The 12,568-nt window shown below is 51.1% G+C and overlaps 1 protein-coding gene across 2 annotated transcripts; it reads right to left on the bottom strand.

The window, feature by feature from the left end:
* Positions 1 to 202: 202 nt before the first annotated feature.
* On the bottom strand, positions 203 to 9,004 carry OTOP3 (otopetrin 3). Of its 2 annotated transcripts, none has more exons than XM_065034904.1 (8): positions 8,510 to 8,997; positions 7,496 to 7,705; positions 6,750 to 7,162; positions 5,506 to 5,642; positions 4,705 to 4,763; positions 3,892 to 4,010; positions 2,313 to 3,244; positions 203 to 1,565 (listed from the first exon to the last, which is right to left on the bottom strand). In XM_065034904.1, exons 3-8 carry the CDS (start codon positions 7,138 to 7,140, stop codon positions 1,395 to 1,397), a joined length of 1,809 nt encoding a protein of 602 aa, XP_064890976.1. In that variant the 5' UTR covers positions 7,141 to 7,162; positions 7,496 to 7,705; positions 8,510 to 8,997; the 3' UTR covers positions 203 to 1,394. The 2 variants fall into 2 exon arrangements, with proteins under 2 accessions (XP_064890976.1, XP_064890977.1); XM_065034905.1 differs by lacking the exon at positions 203 to 1,565 and adding an exon at positions 1,573 to 1,688 and having other exon boundaries at positions 8,510 to 9,004.
* Positions 9,005 to 12,568: the final 3,564 nt, after the last annotated feature.

The raw sequence follows: 12,568 nt of genomic DNA, 5'->3' as shown, positions 1-12,568 counted from the left end.
CAGAAGCAATAATTAGATGCCTTTTGTACCATGCTACTTTGGCCTCGCTTAAGAGTTATGAAAGATTTTGATAGCAAAAAATGGATCGATTATAAAACAAGTCCTGCCCGTAAATCTGAACCTCTGAACACAAGAGTGGTGTAAGTCAATGACAGTTGACTTTGAGAGCAGAGCAAGCCCAGAGATTTCACAAGATAACACATGAAAATTTAATCTCTTTATTTCCATTCATCAGGCTCTATATTTGGGACCCACAGTCACAAGCCCCCTTGCTCTCCGTGTGCTCACAAAGTGTCTCCTACGGAACAGGTACTGATGGGTCTTTGGGCAGGCGCCGCGCTCTGCACCCGTTCCCTGACGCTCGGTGCGCCTTGCAAAATGTTTGTGCACGTACAGAGCAGCGGTGAGGATCCTGGTGCTGGGGTGGGGAGGCAGATTGGGCAGGAGCTCTTTTTTTGAACCAGCTCTGTCTGCAACATTGGGACCTTTGCTGGTACACCCTGGTGAGAACATCCTGCTCGAGTCCGGTCAAGTAGAGATCAGCCAGAGTACTTCTTGAGTGCCGCTCACCTGAGGCTCTGTGAGGAGAAACAGTGTTTATTCTTAGCAAGGCAAAGTAACGTTATAGCTTCTATTTTTCGACAGTGAGAAAAGATGCACTGAGCCGGTGCAGGGCTGGCAGCCTGTCCTGCTCCTCAGTCCTGAGAGCTGCAGGAGCCTGGCACTCCGGGGTTCTACAGCACTCACACAAGTTCATGTGCCAGATGTCAGCACCAGGAACAAACAGAAAGCAGTCCTTGTTCTGACCATTAGAGCAACTACCAATGTATTACTGAAAATTACACATGAAAAGTCTGCATTTGGTTTGTTTCTGAATGGCTGTGGGTGCTTCTGGAGCAGCTGGTACCAATCAGTCTCTTCTGTGCTGCAGGATGGTGGGATGGTGAGCGGTGCTGGGGCTGGTGGTCCTGGACTGTGAATGTTTAAAGTTCTGTGGAGTGTAGGTCCTCTTTTTTTTTTCTTAATTGCTTTTGTTGAAGGCTGCTCTTGTACTCTTTTATTTGGAAGATTTCAATAGGAGATATAAGGTCCCACTGGCTACCACACAGCATCCACTGGTAGATTGCTGGTAGAGAAGTACCAGTGTGCATATTTCCTTGGAGCACTGAGTCTATTAAAGGGCTTTGAGTCTACTCTCTATGGAGAAAAAATGATAATATAAAGCGACCTCCCTTTCTTCTGAAACTCACAGAGATGTTGTGCAAGGAGAAGTCAAAGCAGAAGCCGGAGGGGAAAGCAGCTTAAAAGCTTCCATGTGCATGTCTGCTGCTTATTGTGTCTTTGTTCAGCATGGTTGTTTCACCCCAGGCTGTGGGGTGGGGAGTCGGTTTGGTTCAGGCTGTGGCGTAGATCTCCACGAGTCCCCCGACCGAGTGCATTCGGTAGAACACGCTCAGCGGGAGGCCGAAGTTCACGATGGCAAACCAGGTGGAGTAGCCGTAGAACGACTTTTCCAGTCCGTTCTCAAAGACGGGGTGAGCCCCAAAGGTGGGCATGACCCAGAGCTGAAGAGGGGTAAGGAAAAAAAGAGCAGTCAGAGGATGACAAGCTGTCTCCTACCTGTGCTCTAATCTCTGCACTGGCTCGAGTGGTTGTAGGAATATTGCAAGAGTATCACAGGAGACTCCCTGCCAGAGAAGAGAAGGAAAATCCCCCATTTAGTTGCTTACAACAACTTCGTTGTTGTAAGTCAAACCCCATGAAATTCCTGGAAACCTAATGATGGCCCCGTTGTGCCCCAGTCAGTTTCATCTTTCTACGGAATTTCACTGGTTCCTTGGCCAATTTGTCGTTACTGGATTAAGGCTGTGCTGAAAATCCACGTCGATTCAAGATCCCAGAGCACAGTGTACTTTGTTGGGTGAGTTTCAATCCTGGAGACTCATGTTTACAAAGACTCACTGCTGTGCCTCCTGCTTCTCCACCTATCTTATGAAACACCCTTAATGAGTCTGATAACTTTTTCAGAGGCTAAAATTTCAGCCATGAGGATTTATTAGCTGTCTCCTTCCTGTGCTCAGGAAATGTAGCTGTATTTGACCCTTAGGTTAAAAGGGTGACCTTATAATTATGCGATTGTGGAATATTAACAGAAGAAAGAGTCTTGACTTGCCCCACCAGTAGGTTCAACCTTGGTGGGCAAAGATTTCTTGTCTGGAGTAGTAACCCAAGAGAAAGGAAAAAAGCACGTGTGTATCACAGGTCATAATGACTCAGCCAAACTGTGATGTGGCAGAGAGAACAATACTTACTATGATGTTGCACAAAACCAAGAAGAATGAGATCTCTCTTAATACTCTTCTCTTCCAACTCAGGTGAGAGTAGTTATGGATATAGGACAGCGAAACTTTCCGGATCTCCTGTCCCAGCTCCAGCACGCTCACGCGTCTCTGGCTGGGGCCTTCCTGAGGCCGCTCTTCTTTAACTTCCTCCACTTTGTCGGGAGAGGTCTGTGTGCGTTCCCGTCTGCTGCTTGCCGTGGTTTCTGCTTCTTCAGGTAGCTCCGAAGCCGATCCACGCTGCCCGGTGCGTCCTGTGTGTCTGGCCTCGGCTGCTGCTGTGACAGGTTGCCGGTGAAGCCCATCAATGATGAAGATGTTTTGGGTGATGTTCTGAAAGATGAGGAGGACAGAATAGGACAGGATGAGACTGTTTAACAGGTCCCTGGCGTTAGTGGCCACAATGGCAACGATGGAGAAGTAGCACATGCCGATTTGGCCGAGGGCCGCTCCCATCAACAGGATCACATCCAGGCTGCGGGTTGGGTTCTTCAGTGTGTCCAGCTCCTTTTTTTCCAAGGCGTGGATGACGGTTCCAATCACTGCGACCACGCTCATCACAGGCAGGAGCACAATATAGTAGGAATAATACATCACGAAGGCCTGGACATTGGGGACTGAGCCGGTGGCCTGGATCTGGTAGATCATGAAGACACAGATCCCAATGATGACAGAAGTTGCGCCCAGCAGTGGCCCAAAGACAACCCCCTGGAGCCTGAAATTGGGCTTGATGTGAGGGATATGGGGGTGGCTGAGGCGTCTCCCCACGTTCTTCCATATGACATAGAGCATGGAGCAGCAGACAAGGCAGTACTCGGTGTTGAAGGGGTAGAGCAGGATGTAGCCCTTCTGGAAGACCTTGCAGATGGTTTTGTTTGGGCACGTGCATGAACTAGTCTGGTTGCCTGGAGCATGAGAAGAGGAAAGCAACAGTTACGAGGGATGGCCCGGATTTCGTGGCTATCTTTGGGAGTTTCTTGTGTGCAGGCACAACATCTGTCTGTGTATCGCAGAAACTATGACCAGTAGGAAGTGATTACCACTCAGTCCTCAAGGATTCTGAGCAACAGGGTTTAGCAAATGTCTTTTCCCAAATACTTAGTACTCCTGGTCAACGCCATAGGTGCTGGATGAGGGACACCCCTTCCTTCACAGTGAAGCCTCTATCTCTACCCTTGGAATATCAGTTTGCTTGTACTTTGTTTTTCTGTATCCTCAGAAAGTAAAGCACAGCAATTCTGTGAGTCTCTTCTAGTCTGACAATCTTTTGTTTGCAGTTGACAGGTACATGTGAGCAAGAACATTAATTTATGGTGGGCTTTTCCTTTTCTAGCCCTCAGTTCCAAGGTTTCATATCAAGTCCTCCCCCTCCATGTGAAGATGTTCTCCCCTTGCAGCCCATTTTCTCAAGACAACCTCCAATAATAGGGAAATCACAGTATTTGGGAGAACTGGTTGTGATATCTGAATCGTGGAGATTAAGAATTGTTTTCTCCCCAGACAGATCATCTGTGTTAGCCTCACCCAAAGAGATGTGAAACAGGAGCCTTGCCTGTGAATCGCTGCTCCACCTCGCGCAGCTGAGACTCGATCTCCATGTGCATGGTGTCGTTGGTGACGGCCGAGAGCCAGAGCAGGAGGTTGGTGGCTATGGTGAGCATCAGCCCACACCTGAGAGAAGAGATGGACACTTCTCTAGTACATTGACTGTGGAGATCGTTTACAACCTATGTGTCCACCTGCCCTTTGCTGTTTGCTGACCCACACACAGGTGCGTGCAAACACGGTGCGTATGTGTGCAGGGGCATCAGTGGGTGGCTTTGCACGCACAAATATGAGTGAACGTGTTCCCATTTGGCTGTTTGCAAAGGAACAGGGCAGGCTTATTGGTCACAGAATCACAGAATATCTCAAGTTGGAAGGGACACATAAGCATCATCAAGCTTCTTGCAGGACCACATAAAAACTAAATCCTATGACGAAGAGCTCAGACCGGCCCAGGTCTGTGTGCAGCTGAGGGAGGGAAGGCTGAGACATCTCACAGTGATAGAAACAGAGAGGTAACCCCACCTCATCCTCCAGGCAAATAATTGTTCCCTGAGCTGTGCCGGGGGAAGGTATTTGGGTTAGGAGGGAGCGACGAGCTTTGTAGTGGTCCAAGGCACAAGTGGAAAGAGGAAGGAGCTGGTGAGACCAGGGAGGAGGATGGGTCTGGTCAAGTCATAGCTTGGTTCTTGTGATGCACAACATAGAGTCTGTGTGAGATCAGGTGAAGACAGTCCTAGTGGGAATAAGGGAGATCACAAGCAGACAGCAAGGAAGAGTTTCTTTAGCGCAGAGGGCAGCTTTTACCCCCTCTTCATACCTGGTCAAGTTGTGCTGGACTTGAATGCAGTCCTTCGAGTGATGCCACAGGAAAAAAGCCTGCAAATGGATAGCGATAAGGAGGTGAGCCCGGTGACGCTGGCAGCCTGCTGCCCGTGCCGTGCGGAGGGACAGGCGGGTGAGCAGCACGGGTGTGAGTGGGAGCAAAGCTGCCGGCGTGCAGGGGCGTGTGTGCACCTGCATCTCGGGCTGAGGCATGTGCCGGCATCCCCGCGAGGCCATGGCGTGTGCACACCTGTGCCTGACGCCATGGGAGCTCTACATCTGCTTTTCTCTGCCTTATATGTATATTTATGAGGGTATTTACTGCAGTGAGGGGGGCTATTTACATTTTGAATATGGCTCTGGGTCTCGAAAGGAGAGGGTTGGTATCAGAGTAACAAGCTGGAAATGGTGTGAAATACTCTTGTGGGGAGATGCATTAGCAAATAGAGATGCTAGGACTCAGACTGGTGCACAAGCACCTCTCTGGTAAAATCTGAAATTCTCTCTCTCCCTGCTTCGGTGCTTCAAAACAAAATCATCTGGATCCTACAGTATATCAGTTATTGCTAGAATGATTTATTTCTAAATCTTACTACTTTGTTTCTCAATCTGGCACACAAGGAGTGTGGGTGGTATTTGAAATGACATGTGATGCTTTAATGCCATTAATGCTCGTGAGAATGCCTCACGTGCACCCACTTTCCCAAGTCTCCCAAATTCCCACCCTGCCACCCTTGGGGTCCCAGGAATGGGACAGAGAGAATGAGTGAATTTCCAGAGAAATAAAATATAGTACCTGGGCACAAATAAAAATAATTTCAATACTGGGAAACACAATATCCACTCCAGATTTGCACTCAATGAGAATCGCGCTGTAGCTGATCTGAAACACGTTCAGGAGGATGCTCAAACTGCCGAACAGCAGCACTGACCCTGGGCAAACAGCAAAAGCACCAGTAAATAAACAAAGGCGCGTCTGTGCAGCATCTGGGTCTGGCTGGGGACTGTGGACCTGGCGCTGCTTGGATTCGAGTGGAGTTGGAGGTCTCTCCCTTTGGAAGTGTCACGATTTTGAGAGAAGGGGACAAAGGGGAGCCTGATTCCTCAACCTGGGTGCTTTGGCTGGTTTAAGGTACTGACATAATACCAGGTGTTTTCTTGTGGGAAGAGGGTTTTTGGCATTTTCTGTGCAATCTGGAGTGACAGAGGTAAGCTAATGGCAGGTGATGGTTTCTGCCTTGTGGAGAAAACTTGAGCTGAACGTGGCTCCGCTGGGGCTTTTGGCAGCACCAGCCTGCAGCAGCTGGGACCCTCGAATTGTTTTTCATTTCACCTTTGACACCTCCCTGCAGCTCCAGGTGCTCGGGCACCTTGCAGCTTTCTTCCCTTTAATTCTTTGTGCTCGGTTAACGAGACCACGTGCTGATTAGGAACTCCATAACAGACCAGCGGCAGGGCCACTCGGGGAAGCGCCGTTTCACCAAGTGCGGCAACTACCTATGGGAAGTCTCCCAGGAAAACTTTCGTGTCACTGGGATGTGACTCACTGGCCGGGTATCTTCCCCTGGAAACAGGACAGTTGTGACATTAAACAGGGATGAGGGTGGCCTGGGGCCACTGACGCCCTTGGAGGGTAAACACAGTCGTTGGTCTCTCACTTTGCAAAGTGGCCATGCCTAGAACCTTCCCGGCGTCTCTCCAACCATGCTGGGAGATGCCTGGCTTGTGCTTTGTGAAGGGACCGCAGGGGGAGGTTGCACTGGGGGCTGAAGGGAAGCCAAGTTCAAGATTTTCCCGCTTGCTGTGGTTCTCCTTTGTGGCCTCCACTGTGCCTCTGGTTTCCCTCAGCCTCACCCTGCAAACTGGGAGGGCACTGGGAACCTCCTGTACATCTAATTACAATCTAACTGCAACCTCCACATCTCCTACATCCTAACTACAGTTTACCTACATTTGCTCTTCTACTATTGAGGAAAGAATTTTATCTTAACTATCAAACACTGGGAAAAGCACGAGATGATAAATTAAAGCAGAACTTACCCCGAATCCAGATGGGCCCAGCGTGGGAGTCCCGGTACACCACAGCATGCAGCCGCCGGCGGGTGCCCAGCAGGTAGTAGATGATCCAGCACACGCATAAGACCTTGAGGATGGAGAGCAAGACCCAGACGTCCGCCAGCGTGATAGCCTCGTGGTTGAAGATCATGCTGCTGATGAAGGCGCTGCCCAGAAACACCACGTTCATGGCCAGCAGCCCAGAGAAGAGCTGCCCAGCTTTCTGAGCCTGCCTGTCCCCCTGCTGCACCGAGGAGCAGTGACGGTAGAGCCAGGACTTCTCGTAGTGGATCATGGAGATGCCTGGTGGGGCCGAGGCCGACCTGCGCTTGCAGTGGTGGCAGGGCTTCTGTCTCGGGGCTCTGTTGCCTGACATGGCTTGTCAACCCAGGGGTCACCTGGTGCATTGAACAAAAGGGAGGTTAAAAGTAAAAAGGTCTTTGGGGATGTGCTGAGATGTTCTCTGCTGTAAAAGCCACTTGTGGGGTGACCTCCCTTTGCGGCTTCCCCTTCCCTCTCTGACAGCTGGATGCGGAGGAAAAGAGATTAGCATTTAGCCCAGATTAGGCATTAAAAAAATTCCCGTTGGGCAGAGTCATTGCAGGGCACTGGGAAAAGGCCCTTCTGCCAAAACCAGTCCAGCGACACCTGTGTCCAAATGGGGATCTGAAGTCTCTGCCCGACCCCACCAGAACTGGGAGCTGTTGGGTCCAACCCGTTCCCATCCTCACCTTTCACACGTCCTCTGTGCACAGCCCTGGATTCGGGCTCCCTCTGGTCCCTTTGCTGCAAGGGTTAAGTGGAAATACAGAGCAAGCTCAGATCTGCTCTGAAATTCAAAGCTGTTTGATTTTGGTTGATGGGTCCAACCTCTTCTGTGTGTTCTGGAGCTGTGAGAGTTGCACCACGTTCCTTGTGTGGTTGTACAAGTGGTAGCAGAGCTGGAAATGATTAAAAGAGGGTCTGTAGGTTTTGATCCAAGCTGCTGGGAAAAGATCCAGCCTCCCAACCAGGTGGGCTGAGATTGGGACTAAGTTAAAACCTGTTTTCTTTCTTTTTCTACTTGTAGCAAAGAGGAAAAAGCATAGAGCCAGGAGCATAGTGATGCAGAGGAGTGTGAGGGATTGACCCAATAGACACACAGAGCCTGGGAGCTTTTCTATCCAGCTTTTGGAAAAATCTTGGTAGAACCATGTTGCCTATGAGAGAAATCTTGCTCGTGTGCAGCAATCGGGAGAGATCACCCTCTCTGGAGATTCAGTACCTGGAAAAGCGTTTTCACTCCAGAGAGTGACTCTGGCTGTGGTGGCGGGTGACTGGAGTGAAAGCAGAGCCATGCGATGCCTTTGAGGGTGGGGGAGTTATGTGTAGTTGTTTTGAGGGAGAAATTGTCTAAGAAAGGGTTGAAATTTTAGTTCTTCCCTCTTCCTTTGCACGTGCACTGAGGTGCTCAGTCTCCCTTTGGTCTCTGCGGATTCAGTGCAGTTCTCTTAATAGAAATTGATCCTAAAATCTTCCCTGTTTGGCTCCAAAACTCTCCTAACTTAGTGCAGGAGCAAATACCCTCCCATCTCCCAGGGCCATAACTCCTCCGCTTTGGGCTCGGGGTAGGGAGGGGAGAGGCCGTAAAATCAGAAGGATCAGATGTAAACACATCCAGGCTGCATCAGGGGTACCTGAGTGCCCAGCCTGGGCTGCTCACACCCCTGGACCCCAAAACCCGGACCCCGAGCCGCGGCTCTTACCTCCCCGGTCTCCTGCTGCCCGGTGCGTGGGAGCAGCTGCCGACACAGCTCCGGTCACAGCCGATGTTCAAACCCCTCGCTGGAGCGTCACCAGGATGCATGTGAGTCTTCCCAACGGCACGAGCTGCCAGGACTGCTCCCCACTGAATGTGAATGTGGCCTCTGCTCTCAGCCCATTGATTTCTTTTTTTTTTCCTTCCCTTCCACCTTGTTTACTTTGGGTCTATTATTGTCATTGCATTAATTACTCGGTGAGAAGCTCTCGGCTCTGCCAAGGGCAGCCAATGGGGATCAGCTCCTTTATACACCCGCTGGGTTGCCCCATGTCAACGGCCTCGGCACAGGATGTGCCAACTGGTAAAACCACAAGCTGCGGTGACTAATTTGTGCCATGGCCCAGGTGAGCCTAGAGCTAATCTCCTGGCACAGGCTTGCGCTGGGAGTGCTTAGCCACACTGTTTTGGCTAAAATCCACTTGAGTTCCCCACTCCCTTGTTTTTAGGTAGACACTAAGATTTTTATTTTCCTCGAGTAGGCCATTACTTTGTGCCTTTATCCAGGGCGCAGATACCCAAACTAACCCTAAAGGCAAAAGTCATGGTTCAGCCCAAGTGCAGGGATGATGCTAACTTGATGTACTTCTGGCAGAAAGGTTGTTTCTATTGGCGGTGATAGCTGTGACCTGTTAATGCCAATTTTAGAGCCAGACCCTCATGTGCAAACCCCACAGGCGCAGCCGTGCAGCGTCAGGGATGCTCTTGCTCCAAGCTGCGCTGTCCCTGTTTCCTTTCCCATTTCAGGGCAAACTCATTCCTGTCTTAGGACTCTCTGCTGAGCTGATCTCCCTGGTTTTGTGGCTGGCAATGGGGATTTGGCATTCCTGGCTGAGCTGCTGAGCACAGAGGGTCCTTGAGGAGGGGCTGGACCTGTCCATGGAAGGAGAGGAGCTGTCTGCGTGTCCTGGGATAAACCCCCGAGCCCTGGGCTTCTTGCCGCTGGCAAACAGGTGAGCTGGGAGCTCAGACCTATGAAACACTTCCCAAGAAGCTGATAGGGGGTAGGAGTGGGTGGGGGAGCACAGGTTATCGTGCGTGGGGATGTGACGAAAAGGACGGAAAACAAGAGTGAAAGGGGCCCATTGCTCCCAGGCGAGAACGCCCGGTGTGTGTCAGTGCAGCCACCGAACTTACCGTCTGCCAGCAAAACGGTCGTGTTTAATGTCTGACCAAACCCTGGTGTTGCTGTCGGGGAGCACGGATGCTTTGATCTGGGCAGGTTTTCATCAGTGCCCATGGCTAGATTTGTTCTGCCTTCTCCCAAAGCATCAACATCTCCAGCCTGCTTGAAGGATCATGTCCCTTCACCTCACGGTGGTGCTCTGAGATCCCCTGGGTGCAATCAGGATCTCCTTGGGGTTCCTGGCTCTTCTCCGGACCCCATTCTAGAGTTTAGGGGCAACAGCCATCTCCCAAAGCTATTTGGCAGCATCTTCATTGAACAAAGCCAGCAGTTTACATGTGAGATGTTAACAAACCTGACTGGTTTTTGGTGCATGTGGTTCTAAATTCGATGACTGCAAACCTGAGAAATGGAAGCCTGGAGTCTGAATATATCTTGAGGTAAGTAAGTTTGAGTGAAACTGGAGGTTTTTCCTTTAAAGATGGGTCTGAAATAAAAAGCTGAGGCCTGCTGTGCCCCAGTGGTTTTGCCGATGGGACTGTACATCTGGGCTGCAAAGATGAGGCATCCTTCCTGGCCTGACTTGCCCTCTCCTGGCTTTGGAGCTGGGATTGAACCCAGAGGAGCTGTAAAGCCCTGGGAGACTGGTTAATCCCCCTAATTTTGCCTTAATGCTGAAGAAGAGCAGCTGTTTAACTTGGTTAAACTTGTGTCAATAGATTCAAGTCATTAAGTAAGCAAACATGCAGGAGAAGGGGCAGAGAGGGATGAGGTGAACTAATTGGATCAATCACACAAATCACTGTCCTGCTCTGCCCTGAGGAGCTGCCTTTACTTAGGACCTGAGCAAAAGCTGCTGAGCGCTGGGAGCGCTGTTTGCCCCTTTGCTATCAGCAGTGTGCATATTGATGGTGTTATCTGTGCACTTAGCAGTAATAACACCCAGGCTGGGCCAAGCGGATCTGTAAACAGGACCCAGGGAGGAAAGAGGTTTGTGCCTGGCTGCTGTATTTGCGCAAAGGCTGCCGGAGGAATGCCCTGCGACTCCTTGGCTGGCCCACACCCTTCCTTCTTCGCCACCGATAACTGCATCGGTGACGTCTCCTGCGGGCTGGTGACTGAGCAGATTTTAGGGTGACTTCAGAGAGCAGCCTCGTCCAACGTGAGCAAGGGTCAGCTGTGCCCCAGCACCCAAATCCCTCCCTTTGCTGCGGGGAGCAGGCGGGCTCCATGGGTATGTGTTGGCTCCACTCGTGAAGCAGTTATAATTTTCCATGCCAGCCCTTGGCACAGGTTCCTCTGATCTCCTGCCAACGTTGAGTTGCTCCTTAGAATCACAGAATAGTTTGGGTTGAAGGGACCTTCAAAGCTCCCCCAGTGCCACCCCTGCCATGAGCAGGGACATCTTCACCAGCTCAGGTTGCTCAGAGCCCCGTCCAGCCTGGCCTGGGATGTCTCCAGGGATGGGACCACTGCCTGGGTCCCTGGGAAGTGCCTCCTCCACCAGCAGCTCCTGCCCTGGCCCCAGCGCAGTCGGAGCTGGTCCCGCTCGCAGGCTGTGCCTTGTGCTGCAAACCCGTCCCTCATCTCCAGCCTTGTGACCTCCTCAATGCATCCACTTTCCAGCTGCTGCTGTGACAGGTAATAATTAACTTGGCTTCTTTCCCTGTCCCTGACACACCTCAGAGCAAATCACGCAGATAAAAGGTGCTGCTTTTTTTTTCTCAAATAAAACAAAACTCGCCCTCAAATAACAGATGATTAAGAAGCAGAAGGAAGGGATACGGAACCCTGGTAGCGGTGCAATGGTGATTCGGTTCCGGCCTTAGCTGTGGACTTCACTGTTTTTTTCTGAGCAGTGTTACCTGATCTCTTGCTCTTTGACTCTTCCCCTTCCTGCTGCTCTCGCTCGCTGGCTCCGGCACCACGTGCCTCAGGCTGGAGTCTGGATTGGGACCTTTTTGGCACTTGTGCAGTGGCTCGAGCCCTGATTTGCAGGGCTGGTACTCCCTGAGCTTGCCCAGAGCTGGGCTCTTCACCCGGGCATCCCCCGATGAGCCGTTTTTATCGGTGGGTTTCAGTGCTCCCACCAAACCCCTGCAGAGTCCTCAGCACCCTGGGAGGCCAAGGTGGCTTTTAGACCAAAGCCAGCAAAACTCGATGCCCCTGGCAAGACATGAGCGCCTCAGGTCAGCCCTTTGCTTTCCTGTAGCTGTTCATTTGCAACAGCTGCCATTTAAACAGTCACCCTGAGGCACGTTGTTCTCCCCGTTTCCTGTCCCCTGATGCAGATCTGATCTCTGCTCCATAACTGATGCAATGGCAGGATCAGTCAGCAGGACTCTGCCAGTGGCCTCGGGGCTCAGCCTCATTCTCTGCTTTGATACAGGCTTTCTGTTCACACAGCCCCCGTGCCTCAGTTTCCCTCCTTCCTAGTGTGGAAGATGGAGCTAGCAGCAGTGATTTTCTGCAGGATCCGGCATGCAGACACGTGTACAAAGGACCAAGTGAGTCTTGACTTGCAGGACCCCTTCACATTCCTCAGGTACTCTGTGTTTGGGTAACATGGACTCCCATAAAACTCTCCATCAGGGAGAGATGTTCCCCAGTTTATCTGGGCTGTGGGGTGTGTGGCAGGTACCACCAATTCGCAAGGGGCCCTTGAAGAGCTCGTGCTCTCTCCAGAGTGTTTTGGTGCTGATGTGGTGGCTCATGGTTGAATGTTGTGGTTCTTGCTTCCCCCCCACCCCAGAGAGGTTGATTTGGGATTATTGCCTGTATCGGTGCTGCTTGTGCTGCCATGGGCTTCTCCTTGAACCCATGGTGAGTTTATTTAGCCCCAGAAATGGTCTCTGTCCAGAACAGAAGAGCTGTTTGAGC

This window comes from Columba livia, chromosome 18 (assembly GCF_036013475.1).
Source record: "Columba livia isolate bColLiv1 breed racing homer chromosome 18, bColLiv1.pat.W.v2, whole genome shotgun sequence".
NCBI classification, from domain to species: Eukaryota; Metazoa; Chordata; class Aves; order Columbiformes; family Columbidae; genus Columba; species Columba livia.
Note: the sequence above shows the minus strand (reverse complement) of the source record. Positions and strands in the feature narration are given on the sequence as shown.

Excerpts from the sequence above, each read along its gene's own strand:
- OTOP3 (XM_065034904.1), bottom strand. The coding sequence starts at position 7,140 with ATGTCAGGCAACAGAGCCCCGAGACAGAAGCCCTGCCACCACTGCAAG. Across the intron at positions 3,245-3,891 it reads GGTGGAGCAGCGATTCACAG|GCAACCAGACTAGTTCATGC; the intron begins GCAAGGCTCCTG and ends CTCATGCTCCAG. Across the intron at positions 1,566-2,312 it reads TGGTTTTGTGCAACATCATA|CTCTGGGTCATGCCCACCTT; the intron begins GTAAGTATTGTT and ends ACCCCTCTTCAG.